Source organism: Scatophagus argus, chromosome 2, assembly GCF_020382885.2.
Source record: "Scatophagus argus isolate fScaArg1 chromosome 2, fScaArg1.pri, whole genome shotgun sequence".
In the NCBI taxonomy this organism is placed as follows: Eukaryota; Metazoa; Chordata; class Actinopteri; family Scatophagidae; genus Scatophagus; species Scatophagus argus.
The window spans coordinates 18614198-18640781 of NC_058494.1; the positions used below are offsets into that span (position 1 = coordinate 18614198).

General features: G+C 42.8%; 1 protein-coding gene and 1 long non-coding RNA gene across 6 annotated transcripts in view; one reads left to right on the plus strand and one right to left on the minus strand.

Annotated features, from left to right (window-relative positions):
• Positions 1–4944, plus strand: part of LOC124073370 — a 152639-nt gene extending 147695 nt beyond the window's left edge. For all 5 annotated transcript variants that reach the window (XR_006845668.1, XR_006845670.1, XR_006845674.1 and 2 more), the window contains one exon: positions 3773–4944. This is a non-coding gene — a long non-coding RNA (uncharacterized LOC124073370). The remainder of the gene's footprint in view (positions 1–3772) is intronic.
• An 18420-nt stretch (positions 4945–23364) lies between these two features.
• lsm6 (LSM6 homolog, U6 small nuclear RNA and mRNA degradation associated) lies at positions 23365–26049 on the minus strand. Its single transcript, XM_046415549.1, has 4 exons — positions 25957–26049; positions 25412–25517; positions 25196–25309; positions 23365–23580 (listed from the first exon to the last, which is right to left on the minus strand). The coding sequence occupies exons 2-4, from the start codon at positions 25503–25505 to the stop codon at positions 23546–23548; spliced, it is 243 nt and encodes an 80-aa protein (XP_046271505.1). The 5' UTR covers positions 25506–25517; positions 25957–26049; the 3' UTR covers positions 23365–23545.
• Between the last annotated feature and the right edge of the window lie 535 nt (positions 26050–26584).

Sequence of the window (26584 nt, forward strand, 5' to 3'; positions counted from 1 at the left end):
GCACCCAGATGATAACGAGCAGATGTTTTCACAACTGAGGGTATGCTCCTAATGCTTCTATACCTACCATCCTATTACCCCCCCTCCACCCCTTCCTCTCCTCCTCCTCCTCCTCCTCATTCTTTTCCTTTTCTCCATCCAAGCCATCCATTTTTCTGTGGGAGTGAAGACAGATTAGGGCCTAAATCCCCTGCAATTTGGGTCACGGCCTTTTGTGTGCTGCGCAAGACGGAGGGAGTGGCACACGACTGGGCCCTCATTTGCCAGAGATCAGGGGGTTAGGCCGGCGAGTGATTGAGGGGGAGCCACGCAGTGTGAGCATGTTTGGAAAAATAACGAGATTGAATTAACAGAGAGTCTATGGTGGAGGGCCCGACTATCAGAGAGAGGAGGGGAGCTGGAAAAATTAAAGGGTAAGCGGCGGAAGACCTGTCAGCGCAGGGAAGGTGAATTTGTGATCGTGCCAAAGTTCTGCATTTTCTATTCAATAGCAGAGAGTTATGTGAAAGAGATCACTCATAAGCCCACAGAGAATTATCACCAAACTCTCAATGAATGACTCAATGCGCCATCACCTGTAGCCAGTGGGGAAACAGGTATTTATGTCCCACAACCCCCCCTCCTCCCCGAAGCCTGCAGTCAGCAAAGTTAGGCTTTATCAGTCTGGGGTTTAAAATCTTGGCTTTCAGACCAAATTTCTAGAAATGTTGTCGTCTTGCGTTCTTGCGGGATTACCCAGAAGCTCCAGCACTTTTCCTGAAATATTGTGCAAAAACAGGAAACACCATCAGAGAAAACAGCACATCGCTGCAACAATCCAACACGGCTCCTCTCTCCTTAACTTCTGTTTCGTCTGTATTACCATCTCATCCTGAGTTCAAAGCAGCGTGATGTTAATGAAGGTTCCCATGTACAAAGAGAAGCTTATGTAAATGTTACCTCTCCAGATGTTCTATAGCTCTCACAGCCAGAACTCCAACTAGCCCTGAGCCACATATTACCAGCTAGCATTTAGACAAACCTTTGTACCTTCACTTGCCTATAGGGCCTATCAGATCGTCGCAGCCTGAAAATCAATATCTGCTGCTAATGAAGTTTAGCCACACATTTTAATGAAGGACCCAATTTGCATTTAAAAGTAACAGGATGGGAAATGGGTTCATTTTCCCCCATATCTTATTTAGTGTGTATATTTGAACTGAAAGCAATGCGCCGGTTTGTTGTGTGTGGTAACGTTTGTCTGTTTGTGAGGAGTTTTATTTTAATTAGGTATTGTGCACATGTTGTTATTAAATGTCTGAAGAAATTCAGCTGATGCGTGCGCCCTTTGCGTGTGTGTGTGTGTGTGTGTGTGTGTGTGTGTGTGTGTGTGTACACATATGAGTTTTGTATGCAGTTTGGACACTGACGTTTGAAGCATACTACATCTGACATCGCTTGAATGAATACAACAATTATGTGCACATAAACACACACTTTTACACAACCATCAGGACGGATTGGGTTCCATTAAAACAAAAGTGCACAAAAATAACTTTGCCCTGCTATGAAAAACACATCCTTTGCTAATGTTGTGTTAGGATTAGACAATCCTGTGGGTTACTGTAGCTTCAAAAGAATAAGAATTCTCTCAATCCGTAGAGGAAACTCTTTGTGCAGTTTATCTGTAAAATTAAAAATCACCAACATACATGGAGGTAGTCGGTTTGGACTGGACGGCGATGAGTTTGACAGTCAAAGAGGATCAGGAACAGGTTTCACTGAGATTTCTCTCGCCTTTTTCTGTTGTGTGCGTCTACTCATTGATACGTTATATTTATTAACAAATTTGAGTGTTGCTCATCAAGGCATCAAGCCTAAATCTGACAGTGTGGGGATGTGCTGATCGCTTACCTTCGAGCCACCGTACCCCAGGCTGTTGGGACAGTTTTATCACAGCTGTGATCAGAAGGAAGGTAACACGTATCATCACGTCCATCTGTTTAATCCCTCATCCACTAACAAGCAGCTACTGTACATCTCTACAATGAACTGGCTTCAAGCCTTGTTTGTTTTGCTGCTGTATGTGGATCACACACACCCCAGCCTCTGTCTTTTTTCTTTTTTTTTCCGTTAGAAGTTAAATTGCTACAGTAGAAAGGCTGAGGGAATGTTTTCTTTTTCTTTTTCTTTTTAAAGTAAATCCCACCTTTGAAAGAGGGATAAATGGTGGTTACGCCTCCAGACTTTAGACTTGATGAGGTGATTCAGATAAACAACCTGCATGCTGCACAAACTCTCGTGTTTTCTGTGTAATCTTCTTGTTTTAACAGGAGCTTTGATTCGTGTTCTTGTGGGGGATTCTCCCCTGGACCGTGCAGGTAAAACATTAAAGCCTCATAGTTTCACTAAACAGCTGTAGCTCACTGAAGGCATTTTCACTTCTTTTTTCTGCACCCATTTCAGCCATTATTCAGCCATTACTTTTCAAATTTGTGTGTGCGTTTTTTTTTGTTGTTGTTTTTTTTGTTGTTTTTTACGATGCTGTTTTTATTTTTTATCGCCTCTGAAAGATTTTGTTTTTTTTTAAGTGGCTGCTCAGGCTGAGTATCACACATCAGCACTGTTTTGGTACCAACAGAAATGTGTCTGGAGTGCACAGCACTGAGAGCCGTCATTGAAAGTCTGGACTGATGTTTTTGTTTACTCAGTTGTTAAGTGTAGTAGCTTCCGTTAATCTTTGGTCAGAGAGTTTCCTATTCAGGTCAGACTCTACCAGACAAAGTTCAGGGCAACGATTAATTATTTTTATATTGAAAGTGGAATTTAAAAGACTGCCATTCTTGAACGGCAACCACTGATTTCACTGGCTATAATGACTGTTGCCACAATGCAGAACACGTATACAGACCTGTAGTCAAATTCCTGCAAAAATAATTGTAACACCTTTCAGAAAAATCAAATTCAGGCATTTTTCTCCTTTGGTAAATAAAAAACAGATTGGAGTTGGGAGGGGGGGGGGCAAAATTATGTGACAGCTGGAGTCGTCACTTATGTAACTGCCTTAAAGTGGGGAAGGAAACTTTTGTCAGACACCTCATTTCTTACATCTTCATCTGTGACAGTAAAAGTTGCCTCTCTATGAGCGTCTTCACTTTGTCTTACTCTGTTCATGATCCTTTGCTGCTGCTGCTGCTGCTGCTGCTGCAGCTGCTCGGCGCACATGAAAGCCGACCTGTTCGTTTTATGTAAATAACAACAAGGCAGAGTCTCCTGCGTGCCACGCTTGGTGAGAATACTCGGAGATCTTTGCAACAATTTTCACACTCTCCCCTGCCGGCAAAGTGTGCCACAATACCAGCTGCAGCAGGAAGGCAACTTAGCCTCCAGCAAGACTAAAGTGTGCATCACAGTAAAACAGTTGTTTACTTTGTTTGAACTGCAGTATCTCACCCACGGGAGCCTGTGTGCTTGAAGTTTTGCATCTTTCAGTCCCAACTTGTGACAAAGAGTCGGATGAATAACAATGTCATTTTCTCAGCTCCCCCCCTCCCCCCCATCCTGTTGTCTTCCTTTCTATGTTCCATCTATTTCTTTAACCACCCGTCCTGCCGCTGCCGCCGCCACGCTTCTTCCCCTTTGCACTCCTCTCGAATTATTCATCGGCTCTTTTAAAGTTTCAGCATGCAGTAAATTGATGGTGACACACAAACTACATTATGTTTTTTCACTCCTTTTTTTTCTTTCTTTTTTATAAACTAACAGCACTGCTCATCTCTCTTTAATTGCGCAGCAGTTGGGGAACGCAGATGCACACAGATGCGAGTGCAGGAGGCCGAGATGAGAGGAGGGATCGTGGGGACGAGGGGAGACGGCGTGGCGGAGGATTGTGTAACTTCGTTAAAGTGATGAGGCAGACGTCCTAAGTGACCCACCTCAGATGTGAGCGTTGTTCTCTGTGCGCTGAAGTGCACACGAGAGGACACGAGCAGAGAAGGCGTTCATGCTCACACTTTGGTTGGCTTCTGCTCTTAAGTCAGCTCAAACGACCGCTGCCTTTCAGTACTTTTTGAGAGTTTGCTAAATGAACTAGTTTTAAAGATGATCATGATGGTGGAGATTGTACTGGAATAATAGCTCTTTATTGTTAGGGTATAAACTTTGGATGCCTTATCATTTTTCCTGTTTATACAACATGAAAAAAATCCATAGAGGAGTATATTCTGCGAGTGACATTAATATATGATGCGTGTAAAGGTAACAATTAAGAAATCAGAATTTCCTTGGAAGCTTAATAGTAATTTGCTCTGACAGTTTCATTTAGTTGGCTATGTTGATAGAGAGAGACAGATTTTTTTTCCTTGAAACAACCACTAAAGGAAAAAAAAAAAAGCTTTTCAAAAGATTTTTGCACAAATTTTAGTGTGCGGATGCTTTTTGCCATCCAGTCTGATCTTTCATCCGGCACCTCAGCTAAACCGGAGACCAGATGAGCATCTTAAAATCCTTTAAACTCACACAAATGTTCATTCGTTAAACTTCATCCTCCTCCATTGTATGGGAACTGTGTTAGTTTGTAATTGAGTAACTGCACAGAAAAACTCATTTTACATTATCACGTGTTCATGAGCAGCTGAGCGCACAAAGAAAAAAAACACAAACAAATCAAAGAATGAATAGCATGTAATACAAACAGCAGTTATGCATAAAACTGAAGTTCTTCAAATGAAATATTACGCATTTTCCATCTTTTGGCGCTTTATTAATTTGTAATGATTTTTTAGTACCTTATTAGGTCATTTTGGATCTGGCTGGGTCACCTGACTGCAATATTTGGTTTCTCATGAGAGAGTGACTTCATAACATCAGCTAAATATACAAATACAGCCTTAAATACTCTTAACAACATCTGAATTCACCTCAGCTGGTTTCAAACCTCACTGGTTCCTGCACACACATACACATTAGACACATTAGAAGTTAAATTTGTGTTTCCAAAGAAGAAATTTAAGTATGTTGTTATGATGCAAAATAAACAGGTTGTTTGCATCTGTTTCTTTGTGCTTTATAGAGTTATAGCACAGAAAGAATAGCGTCGGTCTGGGGACATGCAGAGCAGAACAGAAGCAAGATCAAAGCAACAAAAGATTATTGATCGGCGAAACGGCAAAATGCAGTTTAGGCTCCGGATCAGTCTGACGTGTCCATATTCCTGTCCTTGATCCAGTCTGTTTTCTTATCGTAATGAACATGTCCTCCGGGAAGGGGAACTTCAGCAGGATGTACTGCTGTGTGTGTGTGTGTGTGTGAAAACACACGTCAATACACCTTTTAGCAGCAGCTTTTTAACCGTACTGTAAGTCAAAAGTAATCTGTCCTCAAGAGAATCACGTAATAAAACTCATGAGGCGACGAAACATGACATTTCTTTTCTCTCTCTCTTTTCCTGACACACACAAATTATCACAAAGAGGTTAAAAAAAAAAAAGAACATCAGATAAAATAAAAATGGCGTGGGTTTTTTTTCCTAATGTAGAAGTCAAACAGTAGAAGAGATCAGAGCCGTACAAAATGTGTCAGATTTTGTGTATGTGTTTGTGACACGACGGCGCTCCCTGTTCGCCTTCCTGTACCCCGCCACCGCCACCCCCTCATTTTTCCAACCTCTGCACCTCTCCAACGGAAAATAAATAAGTAATACTTAATATCATCACATGTGATTGAAGGGGCTCTGAAATGGAGGAGTGAAGAGCATCGCCAGATGAAGTGAAGTGTTGAAAAGAGTGATTATTTTTGCTTCACTGAGGTCTTATTTTTCAAAGTGCCACTAAAAGCATGAGAGACTTATGTCACTTTGCGCTGGGAGGATGGAGGAGCTGAAGGGTGATTTGATAAGAGATGAAAGAAAGGTAGTGACACCCCGCTCCACCATTTTTTTTTTTTTTCAGACCTTTGCTCAAAATCTTGATACTTCAAGTGGCTCCAATCATATTCTCCGCAAGGCAGTGCGATATTTATGGCCGAGTGCCCACAGCCAAAGCTAATATTATGAGCTTCCACAGTGCCATCCATATTGTTTTACCTCCCGTTGCCTGCGGTGAGGAATAAATAAAGTGCCTGCCGCTGTAGAGTGGCATTGGCAGTCTTGGCTTTTCGAAGCACTCTTCTAGCAGGTTGGCTGCGGAGAGGGGAGGGATGGGAAGAAAGGCGGGGGATGTCACTTTAGGTTGGGTAATTTTTGACGTGCACGTCAAGGCCTTGACAAGGGGAATGTGGCCGGCTTGTACATTAGAGTCGGGCTCACAGGCAGTGCAGCACTGGGGACAGGTAGTAATGCAGTCCCAGAGAGTGCTGCTCATCTGCTCACACTATGTACTTGTCTGGTGCCACACAAGGATGCCCCCTGTCGCCCCGGCTCCACTCCCCCATCCCTCTGCAGAAATGACTTAAGTCAGTGAGGGAAGAATCCATTTACAATGTGTGCTTTATAACATCTTCTTGACAATGCAGTAGTGGATTAGAGACATTTGTGATGAATCTTTTATGTAGACCCCCCCCCCCCATCTTTCTTTTCCATGTGCACACGCTTTCTGGGTCCTGGCGCACCGCATGCACATGTGTCTGTTCGGATGTCATCGCAGCAAGATTGGGAGATGGCAATGGGTACTCACCAAAAAAAAAAAAAGAAAGAAAGAAAAAGGAAGAGCGAGAGTGACACAGAATCGTCAGAGTGGGGCATTAAAATTTATCTCCAAGTCACAATGGCTGCCATGATAGCGGCGTGAAACTTTCCTTTGAAAATGAACGTCACTTGTCCTCTCAGTCATCCACTTCCCTCGCAACCAAGACAAGCGCTCTCTGTCCTCATCAATTCTTCACTGCCATTTTGACATTTATTTCGTTCATTTGCATAACTGCTCCCCGTGTCTCGTGTTTCGTCTCGGTTCGAGCGCAGCATTCCCTTTTCCTCAACTTCAAAATTCTGCTTTAAAATTAATGGTGGCCCATAGAAATATATAAATATATCCTAAAGTTGACATGATGTTGTTCTACATTATTCCCTTTGAAAAGCGATTTTGTTCGTACTTAAAGCTACTCAGACGCGGCGGGAGTGGAGGTGCGGGCACACACACTCGGGCTAACAAACACACACTTGGTTGTCTAGCCCTGCCATCCCTTCAGTCTGTCTTCTCTGTGGTGTTAAGTTGGAAGGGATGAATACTGAATGTTACAATCCCAACCAAGTGAAACGCTGCTTTTTTAATGCACAGGCCTGCAGCGAGTTCTCACCAGAGAACTTTACTTGACCAGAATTTGAGTTTGCGGCTCAGGCTGTTGGTTTGTGGATATTTGTGGACGCTGTGAGCTTGTGAAAGGGGCCTGTGGCTTCCTGCAATTCATTTTTTTTTCAAACAAAAACAGAGAAATCATGACGCTGAAAAAGTCATGATTTCTCCGTCAGGGTCAACTGATTCAATCACTCGACACTAAGTGTTTCGGGGGTCAAAATGGAGCAAAGGGTGCCCCCGTCACCAACAAATTTTCCGTTTATTCTCTAAAGCAAAAGCTGAATAAATCCTTTTTCTGCCTGAGCTGATGTTGTCCAGTTTTCCAGTGGCTGCAGCTCAGATGGCTCTTCTCTTTTCCTTTTTCCACTTCAGACTCACCTGTCTGCCCTCATTGTCCGTTTGAAAGGCAGCGCAGCGGCAGAATCTGAGAATGAGTCGATGCAAATGCAGCACGAACAAAATATTAAAAATTGATCACCTTTCCATTTGAATTCAAGGAAGCCATCATTCTCCATAAGCAGGCCTGTCTCTTTAAATCAGAGGAACTGTCGCTTCTGTGACTGCCTGTTTACAAAATATGAGGCTGAAAATGAGACCTGCTCCCTGCGGACAAGCTCCTTGTATAAATATAAATAATGAATATTAGATAAATAATTTCTGCCTTTTAATAATGCACAACTCGACGAAATTCACTTACACTGTGAAACTGGAGAATCTAACTAAAAGTAGATAATGCAGTAGTACAATAGGGGTTAGAGTGTTGTGTGTGGCAGACAGGAACAGGACAGGTCAGAAGCCCCCGCCGACCCTGTGGTCACTTCAGTGAATTCGTATGGTGCAGGTGGACGCAAATGGTCACATTCAGGCGCTATGATCTATAGCCAGGCTGCTAGTGTGTGTAAAGTAATATTAGTAATATTTAATCACAATATCCTGTTAAAAGAGGTCAAATAAAAACTTATTTACAACTCAAGCAAGGTAATCAGGGGAATATGAAGCAAGCTGGAGCCCAGTTTCAGCTCCACTCCTCCCCGGGGTGGGCGGGGGCAGCCTGTTCTGCTCTGCTGCCTGGGTGTCTTCTGCAGAGAAAGAGGGTGGAGATTTGATAAATGGTTAATTATGAAAACCCTTGTGCCAAAGCTAAAACTGTAATTAGCCTTAATTGGCTAATTGGATAGAATTGGTGGATGGCATGAGCGTAATTGCCCCCCTTTTTTCAAAGCATTTAGTGTAAAATTGAGTACGTAGCTGTGGCAGTGACACTGAAGTCATTTTATATCTTCTTTTTTTTTTTGTAAGTGCGTGACATAACATAACCTGCTCCCAAGCTGACTCCAGACTTTCTTGTTTGGTCCATTTTTTTTCAGTCAAAACTCAATTGACTGGTTCTTTTGGCCACTTTTGTGTTTTGTTTTTTGTTTTGTTTTAGTTTTTCCCCCTCAATGCACAACTGCAGCACTGCATTGACTGGTTGTGCAGCGGCCAAAAGACTAATAAAACCCTCAGTGAAGGAAGCCCAGCTTTTGCTCCAACCTGCTGATTCACACAGCGGAGATGGATCGTGCAAAGACCTTCACTCCGGTTTGAGACACTCGACTGAAACAAGATTTTTATTTCTCTCTCTCTCTCTCTCTTCCTCTCACGGCCCTCTCTTTCTCTGACATACAAACACGAACTCACACTGAGTATTAGAGCAGCTCAACCCAAGGTGCTCAGACTCTCTGCTAATAACACCATCTAGAATTCACGCCCTCCAAATAGGTTAATGTGTTTTTGCCCAGAGGGCCCTATCTACCTCAGCAGCAGAACTCTCTCTCTCTCTCTGCACTTCCATTAAGCAAGAACACTGCCACCTATTAGGTACTTTGTTGTGTGTGAGGCCAGAAGTGAGAATGCGAGCGGGAGTTTGCACAGACACAGTTTGTGTGTGTGCGTGTGTGTGTGTGTGTGTGTGTGTGGACCACGAAGGGTCTCTGTAGTGCACTGAGGGTGTCACTACCCGGAGCTGCCTGGTGCGCCTGTGTTAACCGTTGCAGGAAAACAATGTTATGGCCCCTGACAGCTTGTTAGAGATTCCCTCCATGCTGGAACAACTTCCACTACGTTGTGTGTTAGCCACCTGCAAAACACAACACACAGTCAGGAAACACTTCAAACTCGCATAAACACATATGCTTTCTTACTAACATATGGATGGATGGATGGATAGATAGGACAGCATTGGAGAAAAAGTTAACAATATGTTTAAGTGTTTTAAGTGTCAGTTTCAGCTTATTTCACCTTTGCCTGTAAGTTTCATCTTTGATGGTTGGAAACTGACATTTTGGAATATATTTGTACTAATAATACTATTGAGATTTTGCATATATGATTGTCGCCCTGGGGGTGGGGGGTGTCTTGGTGAGACATGTCTTGATGAGACATTTTGATCTGATCTGTCACGTACTGTGAGAATTATTTGTTCTGTAGCCTGTTTTTAAATGATCAGTCATGGAAGGATTTTACTTCAATATATTTATGTTAAACATGAACATGTATGGAAATCAAACATTTCTTTTGTCTCCAGGTCAGTTTATTTTTATGTGACGCGTACTGTGTAAAATATTTCAAAAGTTTTTTGGTTTCTACATTAAAAATAAAAAGTCTAATTATGTACTGCATATCATGTTGTGCTTACATATGTTTTGATCCAAATTAACTTTTGTTGTTGTTGTTGTTGTGCAGTAATCTGGCCTTACATTACTTCACAGTTTCACAAACATGTCAGCTTTTATCAAATATCTCTGGAGTTATTTCACCACACACACACACACACACAGAGAGAGAGAGGGAGAGAGAGAGAGAGGGAGCAGGTACTGAATGTTTTGTGTCAGCCTGACACCTAGTGGTCACCCAGTCGACCCACCGGTGCACCGCTCTCCCATTTAGAGAAGCATCACACAAAAAGAGCAAAAGGAAAACATCTATAAAACTTGTATACATTTAGTTAAAATGAATAAATCATCTGTTGAGATGTTTTGATTGCATTTCACAAGCAACACATGTCCTGAATTGTTTTGCAGAAAGTATTCAAGCTGAAGTGCCTTAGGCTCTTCACACTGGTCTGTGTCTATGAACATTTATTTGGATTTAAGTAGACAAAGCCATTATTCATAATGTGCGATGCCAAAGTCAATGACGGGCTATACAGAAACGTGAGTTAAATTGCTCTCAATTCTCTGAACTGCAGTTCAGTGCGACTGCCTTCCACAACAATAACTGAGACACTGAATATATATTAAAGACTAAATAGTCCTCAGAGATGCAATGCATATAATGAGGAATTCCATGAGTGACTGGACCAGCCTGTGCCGTCGAGTGTAAAATAGATCTGACCAACTGAGAGACAGCAGAACTAATTAAATGGACAAAAGATATATATGGCCTTCTTCAAGTATGTAAAATTAATACCGGACCAAAGGACTTGCCTCCGAGCCACTTCATCCACTACAGTGTGCCGAGTTTTGGAGGAGGGCAGACGGGGCTGCGTTTGTGTGTGTCGGCGTAGGTGTGGCTTCTCATGTCCTAAATCTGTTTTTGCGTGTGCTCTCTTATTGTGACTCAAGAGCGAACTTTTTTCTGTCGCTGTATATCTTATTTCCATGTTTGCAGTCATCTGCACGTCATCTTGTGTGAGGCTGAGGCGCCGTGTTATATTGTCTGTGCGCCCGACGGTTTTACTGCCTGCTGCCAGCGTGAATGACTTTGCAGTGTGTGGACGGAATAATATGAACACCTGTACAGTGTGATTTAACGCCGGGCAACAACCGTGCACTAAGAATGCTGAGTCTTCAGCTTTAATTCAACTTGATAGTACTTTTAGGGTTGTGATGTTGAGTTTTTATTATATTTTAAAGTAGGGATGCATGGTATCGCCAACCATTGGCTGAGTAGTTTTCTTTTTCATTTTGAGAATCATTGGATGTCTGCATCTAACAGTGGGCCATCCCCGTAAGAGCAGACACATTAATATGTGATGGTCTCTGGAATTTGGTGGAAAATATATGTGCATATCTCGGCATCAGCATCGGCAATCAGCCTGAATGAGTCTGACAAATATCGACATATGGGGGGCGAAATCCAATATAGCGCGTCCTTATATTAATGTTTTCCTGTAATTTTGCGAACCCCAGTGTGGAGATGCAGCAACTGCATGAAGCAGGGTTACAAGTTCTAATCATTTTCATTGTCCGCTATTCTGATGATTACTTTCTCATTTTATCAATCAACCGTTTCGATCTGTTAAGTGTCAGATAATGGTTCAAATGTCCATCGGGATTTCCCAGAGCTCAAGGTGACACCTTTAAAAATTCGGATATTGACAATATTCAGAACAGAGAAAAGCAGCAGATCCACACCTTTAACAGGCTGAAATCAACAGACGTTTGGTTTTCTTCTTTAAAAATGACTAACTGACATTTGGTTTATTTGAATATTCTCTCTCTCCTCCTCACACACAGACTTGTCCTCTGCTAATCTTAATTCTTCCTGAGGGTGACTGAATCTGAGCCTGTCGTGGGAATACTCTACACTGACCCACTTTGACTTTGCAGCGCCCTCACTTCCACTTTCCTGTCACCCAGTGAGACTTTGGCTGAAGAGAGGAGACGGGAAGATTTTTTTACTCATCCAGTTTGCTTTCATCAAGATACAAACTGATGTCAGACACCAGCTTTCCAGTCTGATAGGGTCAGATAAAGACAAGATGTTTTTATTCTGCTGGGCTCTGACCTAGAGATCAAACTCTTGCACAGTACGCTCCATCTCCAAAAGACAAGAAAGGTCGCAAATTTCTTATGATTCATTTGTAGAAGCGTATATATTACATACTGTCATATACCAGCTTGCATACAGTATAAATATACAAATGCAAAGCAAATTATCCAAACTGATTAAGTTGTCTAAAACAAAAGCTTTTGATATCAGAATCAGAATCAGAATCAGAATCAGAAAGAACTTTATTGCCATGTAAGTGAAGAGGTTTCACATTACTAGGAATTTGTCTTGGTGATTGGTGCATACATAGAACATAACAGTAACATATAGTTGAAGAATAAAATAAAATAAGAATAAGGATAAAAATAGAGTAAGGCAACACAAAATAAAATAAGTGAAATAAATAAATATTTTTCTGGAGGTAGTTCAAAAGTAAGGTGCAGGGTGGAGTATAGTGCAAGTGGGTGAGGTAGACAGTGCAAATGAACAGCAGGTGAACAGTGAAAGAGCAAAATCAGTTGCTAAGGTGCAGGGCAGCATGTTAGTCAGTTGTGTTCAACAGTCTAACAGCACAGGGGAAGAAACTGTTCTTGTGGCGTGAGGTTTTGGTCCGAATGGACCGTAACCTCCTGCCTGAAGGGAGTTTTACAAAGAGTCCATGTCCAGGGTGAGAAGGGTCAGCTGTGATCCGACCTGCACGCCTCAGAGTCCTGGAGGTGTACAGGTCTTGGAGAGATGGAAGGCTGCAGCCGATCACCTTCTCAGCAGAGCGCACAGCACGCTGCAGTCTGTGCTTGTCCCTGGCGGTGGCCCCAGCATACCACACGGTGATGGAGGAGGTGAGGATGGACTCGATGATGGCCGTGTAGAACTGAACCATCATCTTGGCAGGCACCTTGAGTTTCCTCAGTTGCCGCAGGAAGAACATCCTCTGCTGGGCCCTTTTGATGAGGGAGCTGATGGTCAGCTCCCACTTGAGGTCCCGGGTGATGGTGGTACCCAGGAAGCGGAAGGAGTCCACCGTGGAGATGGGGGTGTCTGTCAGGGTGAGGGGGAGCGATGGAGCTGGCACTTTCCGAAAGTCAATGATCATCTCCACCGTCTTCTGGGCGTTCAACTCCAGGTGGTTGTTACCGCACCAGGACACCAAACGGTCCACCTCCCTCCTGTAGGCGGACTCATCCCCGTCCGAGATGAGACCGATGAGGGTGGTGTCGTCTGCAAACTTAATCAGCTTGACAGACTGGTGGCCGGAGGTGCAGCAGTTGGTGTAGATGGAGAAGAGCAAAGGGGAAAGTACACAGCCCTGGGGGGTACCGGTGCTGATGGTCCGGGTGTCCGAGACATTCTTCCCCAGCCTCACATGCTGTTTCCTGTCTGTCAGGAAGTCAGTGATCCACCGGCAGATGGGGTCAGGCACGTTCAGCAGGGACAGCTTGTCCTGGAGGAGAGCTGGGCGGATCGTGTTGAAGGCAGAGCTGAAGTCCACAAACAAGATCCTAACATAGGTTCCCGGGGAGTCCAGATGCCGCAGGATGAAGTGTAGTGTCAGGTTGACTGCATCGTCTACAGACCTGTTGGCTCTGTAGGCAAACTGCAGGGGGTCCAGGAGGGGGGTTGTGATGTTCTTGAGGTGGGACAGAACCAGGCGCTCAAATGACTTCATGACTACAGATGTCAGTGCCACAGGTCTGTAGTCATTAAGTCCAGTGATCCTTGACTTCTTGGGGACTGGGACTATGGTGGAGGCTTTGAAGCAGTCTGGCACATGGCATGACTCCAGAGAGGTGTTGAAAATATCTGTGAAAACTGGAGTCAGCTCATCTGCACAGTGTCTCAGGGTGGAGGGGGACACACCGTCTGGTCCAGGAGCCTTGTGAGGGTTCAGTTTCCTGAACAGCTTGTTAACATCCTCCTCCTGGATAAAGAGGGCTGTGGTGGAGGAGGGGGGGTCCGAGGTGGATACTGGTGGAATGACTTCAGGGGTGTGAATGGCCGTGTTGATGGGGTGAGTGGGGGTGTCAGGGCCGGCAGATAGTCCATCAAAGCGACAGTAGAACTCATTCAGACTGTTGGCTAGTCGCAGGTCGTCAGTAGAGTGGGGGGCTTTGGGCTTGTAGTTGGTAATTTGCCTAAGCCCTTTCCACACAGAGGCCGAGTCGTTAGCTGAGAATTGCTGTTGAATTTTCTCAGAGTACAGTGATTTAGCGCTTCTCACCTCCTTGCTAAATACAGACTGAGGCTTTGAGTAAAATCATAAAACTGTTTTGCTGACTCTGTGTCAGAGAAGCTTTGATTCAACAATAAAGTAGTTGTTTTTGTGCCATATTGAACTGGATTCTATTCAGCATTATCTATTATTCTGTTTGTGCCTCCTGAGCTGTAGTTGTAGTTAGCGCAGTCCACCAGTAGAGGGCAAGCTAGTGCGAAGTCACTGCGGCAGCTCCCGAAGGAGCCTCGGCCCTGCCAGCTCGCCTGGCCTTGACCATGCGCTTGGGAAGCCATCATTTATTTTTGGAGCCCTAGGCTGCATGGCAGCTGTGAGACTGACGGAGGGGTGAGGAGGTGGGAGGGTAAAGAGAGAGAAAAGATGCGAGGAGAAGGAGAGGAAGCAGGGCAACTTATGCCAGCACCAGTGACACAAAAAGCATTGTCCTGATTTAATGGCTGTGAAGTCTTGCCTCCCCCTGGTCCAAGAAGCTGCTGATGCTTAATTAGGACGAACATTCATTCAAGCACACACGCAAACACACAACAAATACCACACACACACACACACACACACACACACACACACCTCAGCCCCAGCATTACCAGGCTTTCTGCTACCAGCCCCGAGCAAAGATGATTCAATCCAGCTCTGCCATCACAGCAGATGAGTTATGGAGACAGAGAGGATTCTGTTGTAACGCGGCACAACTTATTCACTCGTCTTCCAGTATGGAGGCCATAAAATTGTCACCAGGCTTTAATGTGAAGAGTTAGACCTCTGATGAGTCATCAAATGTAAAATCAAACAGGCCCATGGTGTATGATTCATAACTGTACAGGGAGTTGTAAGCTAGTCTCTGTAATGACAATGGCGAGGGGGCTAAAGGAGCATCAAGGGAGAATTCATCCTCAAATATGCTTTTTATGTGTTCTGGTATAAATCTGTCAGATGGAGGTGGTGACAGGTATGACTAACTAAATTGTTATGACTTATGCATTTTTGGATCTGTAATTTTTTTTTTGACAAGGTAACTGCAGAGAAACTTTATTTTAATCGAGCAGTAGGATTTCAGTCATGAAAAAAGAGAAAGTATCTTTTAACCACAGCAATGATTGTGTTTAATCAGACCTTTAAGCAGTATTCTGTATATTCATAGGAGGGCCTATTAAATCATTGTATAATCTATTAATTACAAAGTTTGATTTCTATCTCTTTCCGAAACAAATTTAATTTCATGTTTTTAATGTTTAATCCAGCGCATTTTGATTGAATGACCTTGTTCATAATGTAGAATATTGATTGCCTTGTATTGATAATACGAGCCTCTGAACAGCACATTGAGAAGCTGACACAGACAGCATTAATATGAATGTGTGTCAGACTGCTGGTAGCAACTCTGTTCATATTCTTTTAGTGCAGGACCCAAATGAGCACGTGTCCCATTTGTACAGGTTTCTGTTTTTTAAAAAGTGATCCTGCTCATTGTCTATGTTTAACATAAAGGCAAAGTCAGAGTGAAATGCTGGATGAATATTTTACCATCTCTTTACACAGAGAAATAAGGATACAAGACAAAGTCATGTAAAAGTCCCACACAAATATATGTGAAAGTGTTTCTTCTATGAATTTACATCCAAATGTATTAAAATTCCTTTCTCCATTATCTGGAAATGCATATTTCTTAATTATTCATCGCAAGGCATTGAAGCACCCAGGTCTTTTAAATTTTTTATTTCTGCTCAGCTTCAAACAGTAGATCTTGTAAAGGGGACCCAGTTTTGGGGTGTGGGAATTGCTGCAGGGCGAAGCTGACAGGATTTTCAGTCTCGAGACACCTCTCTCTTTTTCATTACAGCAACGCAAAGGAACAAATCCAGGTCAATTAAAATAAGGAACAAGAGAGGGCTGAGTGGCTGGCTGTGACCGAAGCCACCACCAAGATCTGCCACAAGAGGGCACAAGGGGCTAAGATATGTCTCGAAAATGCAGAAAACACATCTTAGAGTGACACAGTGCAGCAGCCAGGGGATTGGTGACGGCCCAGATAAGATGCAAACATTCAAAACATCACCTTAGAATGAATGTTATACAAGTTTTTCTGACATCATTGGTCGCAATAAGCTGAAGTAAGCTGATGTAAAAATATATTTGAAGTTGCAATTTGTATGCACAGTTAAAAGCCGTGTCCCGTCACCTTTGCCACTTCATAAAAGTGCATCAGATGTCTCCTCTCCCAGGTCGTACCTTTACATCTGTCTTCCCTATAAAAGCTGCTCCTCCAAGCCTAGGTGTGTGTGTGTGTGTGTGTGTGTGTGTGTGTGTGTGTGTGTGTGAGCTCTGAAGAGCATTCCCTCTTCACTTTCCATAACGGTCATTAAAACTCTCAAAGTGACACACGCACGTAAAAGGCATTGGTGGGTAACCCGGGGAGTGTCACATTGAATTTAACGGCCTCTTGTTCCTGTGTCGTGCAATACAGGAAATCATATCTTGATGTGAAAGGTGCTTTCCCTTGTGTGCCTCATAATATGTTGTGACGCAAATGTTCACATACATTCTCTCTCTCTCTCTCTCTCTCTCTCACACACACACACTCACAAAGACAGAAGAGAGACCAAGCTCAGGTCCAAGACTAAAAGGCTGTAATTGTGTTTATGACAGTGCCCTGACTCTGATACTGGCCCTAGTCCAGTATCCAAGTGTATGTGTGTGTGTGTGTTAGTTTAGGTAGCTCAGTGTGTGTGTGTGTGCGGTTGATTCTGTGTGACTGTAGCCTTCTTATGACCTCCCTGATGGCCGGAGATGGGCTTAAGTCATAACTCTTCTGTCTGGCTTTACCCTTGAGCAATATCACAGACGCTGTAAGTGTAGCGAGTCAAACCACTGAGCTTCTCTCCATGACTGTGGACGCACAAAGTGAAAAACAGCATGCGTGCAAAGGCATCGCAGTGTGGAAAGCAGAGTCAACCGTCCCGAGCATCTTCAAAGCAACCGAGAGCAAATGCTAAAGGAAGAATTAAGTGGTTACTTATGAAAGCCTGCTAAAATAGCCTTATAGTATTACTTGAACCAGTGCAATAGGTCAAAGTTGAACCATGTTGCTCAGTAGACCATCATTTTACCTTCCATCTTCCTCCTCTCTTTCAAATATGTTTGGATAATCTTAAGCAATGTTGTTACATTCCCAGATTTTACCGCTTTTAACGTAACGAAAAGAAATCATAACTAAAACTGCAAAAATAAGATCTAAGTTGTAATAAACTGATTTTGGTTGGTCACTTCAGGGCAGGGACAGGCAGTAAACGCAACACCGCTTTGACGTTTTAAAACCGAAGTGTGAAAGTTGTGCCCCCTCCCCATCCTTGCTGTAGCAGTTACTGTAGCCCACTCCTTCATTAGAGTTGCTTCTCCACCATCAGTTCTGGCAAACCAGTCTTTGCTGATTGGTGTTAAACACATTACTAGCAGTATGCCAGCAGGGGAAAGTCACCATAGACCCCAACTTTCAAAACTCTGGTATACTGCAATAGTGTTAAGTCCTACATTCACTCTCCTCTTAGTTATGTTAACCAGCTCCCGGTATCTGCCTTTTTAGCTGCCAAATTGTTCATGACATTCACCTACCGGTTGCTAACTGAAACAGATGCCTGCTGTGACCAGAGAAGACACTGATGAGAGCGACGAGAGTCAACCAAAACAGAACAGTTGCAGGGCTTTCAACCGAAACAATTAGCTGGAATATGTTTAAACTCTTGTTTTACTCTGCAGGATCTTCACTACCAGCGGAACCTTTCACATACACACAGTGATTTGATCGATTGTTAAGGGAAAAATACTGATTTTGCAGTTGTTGGTTGTTGTTTTGTTCTTGGCCCTCCTAAAAACCCTGTGTAGGGGGGATCCTGTTTTTCAGGCTTTAAGGAATAAAAGCAATGCTTCCACTGCTTAATTATCAGAGTCAGAACAAAACCAGAGACACAGTAACAGAAAGAGACAAAAGAGCAACCCAGAACAGTAAGACAACTAGTAAGACAGAGGAAGACCCCCCCCCCCTCCAAAATAAATAAATAAATAAATAAATAAAAGGCAGCCAAAAAGCCTTTGGACTGTAGTATCCAAGGGCAAAGGTTCATGTCTTGACTCCTGATTGTCGTGCAAACATTTCCACTTCCTCAACATTTCATCCAGTGACACACCAGCCGCCTGTGGCCGTTAGTCTGAGAGGAAACAACAACAAAAGACTCTTGCAATACCATTATTACCATTTTGGGAGCTTGCCAGCAACACTCCGGATTACCTTGCGTGGCAGACAAATTGGCAATTGGAACGGCAGTGTAATGGAGGCTAATTGCCTGAGTGCAGGGTTAGTTTGTATTTCATGCAAATCTCATGTGCATAGTAGTAAGACTTGGCTGACAAACAACAGCCATTCTGAAGCAAAAGGGGGATTGAAAATGGCTCTTTGACACGGCTGTTTACTTCATATTCACTAATTATTGCTCACAAGCGCTGATGACCTCAGTACACTATTTTGTGAGATAGGGTCCCAAGACAGCCCTTCAAAAAGGCTCTCCAACCTTCAGTTTTGTGCTACCAAGAACTTTGTAATTGGAGATTTTGAAGCAGTTACATGTTAATGGAAGGTTTTTTGGTCTCATGTACGTCTTTTGGGTGGATTAAGTCTTTGAATTGCTTTACACACTTTACAACATTCAAACATCATGTATTTCCTAAACAAGTGGCACAGTAGCAGTGATGAGATGTTTTAGTAAGTCTTTTGAGGCAAGTCCTCGTCTAAATGTTGTCAATGCAAATTGCTAGGTAATTGAGAGTCTTTCAGAATTCTGGATACTGTGCTAAGAGCATTTTTTTACAAAGTTGAGACATACTTTTCTCTCTGAATAATTAAATAATCAAGCTGTATGGCTGTTCACAGCCAGCTGGGCTCTGCCGTGTCTTTCTCACTTCTTCTTCTTCTTCTGGAGCTTCTTGCAAAATCATTGGGAGGAGTTTGCTCAGTTGTCCTGTCTACAGTTGTTGTTGTTGTTCAAAATTTTGTCATCCATGTTTAAAGTCGGGCTTATAACCTTTTAACCAGCAGTTTGCAAAACTTTCTCACCACAAAGTCCATTTTGTCGCTGTTCTGGACCCTCTCAATCACACGATCTTCATTAGCAGGTGGAGAAATTGGTGTTTTGGCTTTCAATTGTCAAATAAAGTCAAATGCCTGAGCAGAATCAAGTCTGAAGTCCTCATTTTTGTGACTTAATTTCTGACTTTGGTCTCCGTCTCAGGTCTACACAATACCCATTCAATTCTAGCTCTCTGAGATAGCTTTTTTTATTATTATTATTTCAGGATTCAGAAGTTGATAAAGGATGCCGTGCATTATCCCAACCCTGAAGTCTCACCCCTCTTTGTCATAACAGGTATGAAAAAGTTCACTAAGACACATCAGTAACACAGAGCACCGCAGCAAGGAAACAACATTTGCCCTGTTATTGAACAGGGAATAAAAAACAGAATAGGTGGTAATGTGCTTTGTGCTCACATCCATCCAGTGGTGTAAGTGGGTCAGGTCATGGTCAATAATACAATATTCTTTGTCATCTAGTAAGAAATTCCAAGTAAGTGTGCTTTCAAAGTAGACTGAGTTTTTGTGGGACAGCTGGAGAGCCTTTTGGATGTCAAGATTCGAGGACTCACATGGACTACGTTACTGTACCATGCACTGTCTGTAAGTCTGCTGCTGTTCACGGTGTTAGAGCCTGTGCAACACATGAATGCTCGGTGTGTGTGCAACACCACTGGCTTCTGGCCTCCTGAAGGGTACCTAGTTATGCTCCCCTAACCTTACCATCTGCATCGCTCTGCCGTTTGGAGCCAGTATAAATCACAGAAGCCCCTGTCCATGCTGGGAATAGCTTCTTCCAGATAAGAAGGTCAAGGGTCACATTTTTGGCCAAGGTTGACTGTCCTCGGGGCTAAATAAAGAGCCTATGGGGTTGCACAGCAGCACAGGCAAGCACAGGCACTCACATTCAATTAGGATCAAAACACCCATCATAGTTGAACTTGGATTTAGGTTACTGAAAGAAAAGGAAGTGGAGCAGGGAACCTTCTGGATGCAAACACGTCATCCTGATGTATTTTGAGGGGGATAGCCGTAGCTGACTACCGGATTAACAGAGAAAAAACAAGCCGAGGAGCGTTCAGTTTATTAATCAGTTGCAGTTGTTTTCTACATTATCCGCCGGTGTTACACTGTGTCTAAGGTGTTTGTTTATTTTGCACTAACCTAACATGACCTGTGATCCAGCCTGTGGAATGTGAGAGCAGAGACGCAGTGCGGGAGGTCACCGCCATCATTTACATCCTAAACACATGACAGGCTGTCAGGCGGAGGTTAAAGCTGGTCAAGTTCACACAGGACAGCGCAGATCCCAATACACTGTGAGGAAGGAGGTCTCTTTACGTGTGCACAAGCGAAAGGTTGCTTACAGCTACACATTCACGCAGCGGATACAATGGTTTTATAATATAATGTTTTATTGGCCTGAGTCGGAGAGGTGATTATTTAGATTTTGATTTTCGTCACCCTCCACACACATTCACCACATTATTTTGCCTATGCATTAACATGATCAATGCGTTCATCATGTGGTGATTCACCTTGATGCCGCTGAGTGTGTGCAAAAAGACGAGAAACAGGGAGAAAATATTACTTTTGTGTACTATGTGCGCGTGACTCTCCGTCAACCCTGGCAAAATCATTCATATGAAAAGATTCATGCTGAATAGATCTGCACAGAAGAAGACAGAAATTTGTCCTTGTCCAAATAAGAACATGGGACAGCTAAACACAAAGAAACACACACAGATTTTCAGGTTGTCCTTGTCATCCTTTGATCCCTTGTGAAAAGGCTGGACAGTCATGCTGCAGTGATCAGTCAGGGTCAAAGTCATACTCCACTTTCCCTCCCTCCCTCCTGTGACTCTACTGTAGTTTTGCAGCTCTGGCAGCTGGTGGTGCTGTAAGACCTGAGTCTCCCCCGTTGCTTTTCCTCCTACGTAACAAGGCTGTCACCTATTCTATCCTCCTTTGTCCTCTCCCCTCCATCACTCACCTCCATACGTCAACGCTGAGCCACTGCAGCATCCCTCGCCAGCCCCTGAGCCAGTCTGCTTTGATGGGGTGAAGGGGGGGGGACAGTGCCCTAAACAAACTACGCCAGAGAAGGGGAAAAAAAGCATCTTGGAACAAACTACATGAATTAAAAAGAGGATTAGTTTTCGCGTTCATCGTGCACATTGTTTCAATGATCCAAAAGGAGAGAAAAAAAATGTGGGTTTGGTCGGCTGGAATCAATACTCTACTGTTGACAAGCACAGAGAAAATTAAAAAGTGGCTGCATCAGTTCACTGTCTTTTTTAAAGAAGCGCTTGGTTCAATAGCATGATGTCTGCCACCAGGTCATTTGTGCAAATGGTATTAATTGGGTTCCCTGCGAGGCCACACAGCCAGCGGCTCAGTTATGATTCCAGTAGGTAAATATTTGCCTGTACTAACCCTCACTAGGTGCCGTAATGATTCTTTGTGTGTTGCACTGTGTACAATGCCTTTCTGTGTACACATCACTCAGTGCTTATGTCCGCCTGTGTGTGTGTGTGTGTGTGTGTGTTGCAGCTCAATCTCCCCCAACATTCCCTCTCCACAGCTGCAGCTCAGCAGAGTTTGATCAATAACGCGTCCTTCATTCTCAAGTCGGGGCTGACCTTGGCAGCCTTTTGTCTCCTTCCAGGGGCCAGAGTGCGCATGTACAGGTTGGAAAACAACGCTCTCAAAAATCCACCCTTGGTAGGAAAAGAATTCCCCTCACTGCCTCCACACTACAACATTCTCATTAAGAGCCTAATGAATCATATATTTATAGCGTTCTTATCTTAGCGTAATGAGGTGATGCCACTTTTGAACTCATTTGCTAAATTACCACAGGCCACACTGAAATGGAATAAACTTAACAATTCCTTGCATACGCTGCTGCATTCATTTTCACGGGGCAAGCGTTAATAGAGACGGCAGAGCCAAACCAAACAGAAACAAAGAGCATCTCTGTGCAGTCACAGATGACAAAAGGTAAGCTGTGGTCTGAGACATTTAAAAGGACTAAAACATGCAAGTGTGCAGCAGAGGGCAGTGGGGGCTGATCTGACAGATCTGTTGACATGTTACTGCAGCTTGATGTAGCCTGCAGGTGGCACCATTTATAGATTAGTCCTGCATTCACATTCTCTTTATGACATTCAGTAATGGACATTTAAATGGCCAGTAAGTGAATACTTTTGTTGCATATTCAATTGTTCCATAGGACTGCATTAAAACAGGCAACAAGTTACATTTGTATGCATGAGCACTCCAACATGCAGTCAAAGGCTCTATGATTGACTCTGCTGGACACCAGCACAGTTCAGATGCAGGTACATTACTATTCGGAGGCAAAACACTCCATCAGTGCAAAGTGGGAGCATAAACTGTAGCTGCAGGAACATTTAACATGACTCATGTTCAGTTTGAGAACTAGCAAGCGAAAGCTAAAAGTTAATTTGGGATTTACAAAAGTTGAACTTTTAAGTTGGAATGTCTTTTTGCTATGAAACTACTTGAACAGTTTCATCCTAATTATGCAAACGGTCGTTCATCAAATTACTTAAAAAGTGTGCAGAACGAGGAGTACATTTGTACACAGGCCATTCGGTAATGGGTTTCTGCAGGCAAGTTGTATCTAGATCAATTACAAAATTAGCACATTCGTGGTGAAAAAAAATTACAAAATTATGTTCTAATCCTTTGAAAGCCTTGTGGTAAAACTGTGGTAGATTTGCTTGCTCCAGGGATAAACTTGGAGTGAATAATTTTGGCCAAAAAAAGCCCATCTTTATTCTACTGACAATCCCACTGGCAGCAAAGAAGCCTGATACAGTCAAGAATTAAAATCACAAGATTACAATATGAACTAAAACGGACAAGAATGACTTTTTTTTTTCTCCAAAATTAGGCCAGTTGAAATTGTACCAATATCCCACATCTATATATTTTTAACACCAACATATGTAAAATCACATCAGAGATAAATCAGAACTCAGCATTTATTAACTTATTCCAATTTTACAAAAACAAATATTTTTCTGGAATTCAGACTTTACATAACCAAAGTGGAAAAAAAAAAAAAAAACTAAGAAAAAATAGGGCATTTGTCTACCGACACGTCCAACACTGGATAATAAAAATAAAAAAACAGAATGATCTTCACTACACTTTCCTCTTCTGGGTGCTGATGTACAGAACTGTGGAGAAAAAAAAGAGACAAAGACTTTACTGAGCAACACAAGGACATCGCTGAGAGGAACTTGAACTTTCTTGGCACGTAATTTCTTGTTTTGCAGTCAAATGACTCCACTATGTGGCCAATAATCTAGGAAGTAAAGTACAGGTCAAAAATATAAAACATGGCAGGACTTTAGAGTCAGGTGATTAGTGGGGAAAAAGTAGAACACAGAAAAGAGCAGTGAAAGTCTGATTACTGATTCATTCATCAACATAACTCAACATAATATTTATAGTATGTTGTCCAAAACTCATATTTGGGTGCCCACAACTACATACAGCGGACCCGAGCAAACATGTTTGTAAATGGCTGTCACATCCCGGCCACCACCTGTTTGAGTCTGTTGCCCTCTGGTAGGCGCGGCAGGTCATTAAAAACTCTTACCACTCATGAACAGTTTCTTTCCTCAGGAAATTTGCACTCTTCACCAACTCAAACATGCAAAATGAAAACAGTCCTGGGGACAAATTTCACACTGTGCAATAGCACTGTGGCACATTTATACTATTTTTGCTGGCTTTGTGTTGTAGGTTGTGTGAGGCTATTGTGTGTATGTGTTTTGAACTGCAATGCACCAACCATTAGAAGGACTCCCAATTTCGTTGTATTTTGCACAGTACAGTGACAAAGACTTTATATTCTATTCTCTCATTGTATTTCTCTTCCTTGAGGTAAATTGTAGACTTGTTTTGCACAGGTCACTCGGGGCAAGGTGTAAGGCTGTAGACTGTATGAAAAGGCAGTCAGGTAAAGCAACTGGTACTTTCATGTTGATCTAGTTTTATCAACCTGCTCCATTCTGACTAAAATAGTACCATCGCTTTGGCTGTTGGGCCTTTTATCACACTGAAAACTCCACTGGCCAGCATGACTCATTCAAGAGGGAATCGCACAGTAAATACAACACACGGCTGGTGTAAGGAAAATCGAGACTGAGGGATGAAGATATGGACCGAAGTGAAAAAACAGGTTCTTAAAGCTAGAATTCTGACTGTGATAGTGAAGACGGTACTTATGAAAGACGCTACAAATTTTTTTATTCATTAAAGAAAAAAATGACAAAATGAAGAGGAACTCCCAGATGGTTTAAGGTTTCCTTGCAGTCAATATTCCACATCAAACCCATTTTCACAAATATAAAGGGATAGTGCACTTTTTTGAGAAATATGAATGGGGCTACTTAACAGAACCTAAAACTTAATTTAAAACACCACAATACAAACATTAAGTGTAGTTCTGATGGTTGAATTTCTGTGTCACAGGATTATTTTGTTTGTTGAACTGTTATCACAATTTTAAGCATTTTATTTCTATTGCATCACTTGTTAGGATGCCTTAGATCCTTAGTCAGCGCTGCTATATGTGCATCAATGATCTGGGCTGTTTATATAACAGACTAAGAGTGCTCAAATAACAGGTGCTCTTGACCTTATTTCTATACTAAGTCAGACATGACTTGCCCACGCTGCTTTTAACCCGACTTCCCTCCTTTTATCTTCTTCTTTCTTTTCATGCCTTGCGGTGCCCAAATGTGTACAAAATGGAGATATACTTAGAAACTGTGAGAATCTTACCATTGTTTCCCCTAAGAAAAGCATCTCCATACTTGTTCTTCAGCTGCCCGTTAACGTACTCTTCAGTCTGCTCGATGGCAATGTTCATGTAACCATCCAGGCAGGCCAGGACACCTGCAGACAGATCACATGTGCAGGGGTTTGGCTGAAAAGAACATCGATTTCCAAACGAGATGGGGAAAACAAATAAATGGGCAAACATGCCAGTTGTTTTACCTCTGTAATCGACACCAGAGTTAAGTTTGACGACCACAGGTCTCCCGATTATTTGCTTCAGGAAGTCACTCGGGGTCTGCTTTCTCAGACTCATCTTGACTATGATCTGAAAAGGGTGAATATAAACAATACATGTTACGGTCGCTGTTTACTTCAAGTAGCATCGTTCCAGCTAACTAGCGTCATACCGGCTAGTTAGTTGGTGCTTGTTAGCGTCTACTCGTACTATCAGTAGGGATTTCTTAACAACGAGGATTCCGTATAGCAACAAGCAGCAACGTTTCGGTTTCCAAAATGACCCAAATAACAATAACTATCTTAACACCGTGTGAATGAGTAGCGTTAGCTGCTAGCTAATCAGTGTAGCTAATTGCTAACTACCAAGTCTTCAAAGAAAATGCTTGCACTGGATAGCGCAAGGGGATCGTTATCGTTTTAAGTACATTATATGCGTTTACAGGAATCGAAACAAACTGCGTTACACTTGCAGGATGTTGCATTTTATAAGTTAACAGAAGCAACATGTTTGGTAGCATTTCACTTACCCGTGAACGACGTCCAAACGTTTGTTAAGCATGGGGCACTGATTGACCAATCAGAGGCGTGTATTGGACGGCGTCTGAGTGAGGGCAAAAATGTAAAGAACGCAGGGGTGAGTATGAGTATGTAGGTGACCGAGCTTTTAAGACGAGACTGATAACTATATTGTAGATATATTCTGGTTTGAGAGACATGTTTCACTATGTACGATTATTTCATTTCTAAGCATTAAAAATATCATAAATAGTCTGATCCTTGTGTATGAAACATGCACCATATAGACAAAAGTATTGGAACACCAGACCTTAACACCAACTGGGACTTTAGTGACATTGCATTCTAAATACATAGACATTAATATGGAGTCGGTCCCCGCTTTGCAGCTATAACAGCTTCCACTCGTCTCGGAAGGTTTTCCACACAATTTTGTTTTGTTTCTGTGGGAATTTTTGCCCATTCAGGCAGTGGAGCATTTGGGAGGTCAGGCACTGATATTGGACGAAAAGGTCTGGCTCACAATCTGTGTTTCAGTTCATCTCAAAGATGTTCAGTGGGGTTGAGGTCAGAGCTCTGTATGGGTCAGTCAAGTTCTTCCACACCAAACTCATCCAACCGTGTCTTTATGGACTTTGC

Coding starts and splice junctions, on each gene's coding strand:
- lsm6 (XM_046415549.1), bottom strand. CDS start 25,505: ATGAGTCTGAGAAAGCAGACCCCGAGTGACTTCCTGAAGCAAATAATC. Junction 25,310..25,411: donor CTCTGGTGTCGATTACAGAG/GTAAAACAACTG, acceptor ATCTGTCTGCAG/GTGTCCTGGCCTGCCTGGAT. Junction 23,581..25,195: donor TTTTCTTAGGGGAAACAATG/GTAAGATTCTCA, acceptor TTTTCTCCACAG/TTCTGTACATCAGCACCCAG.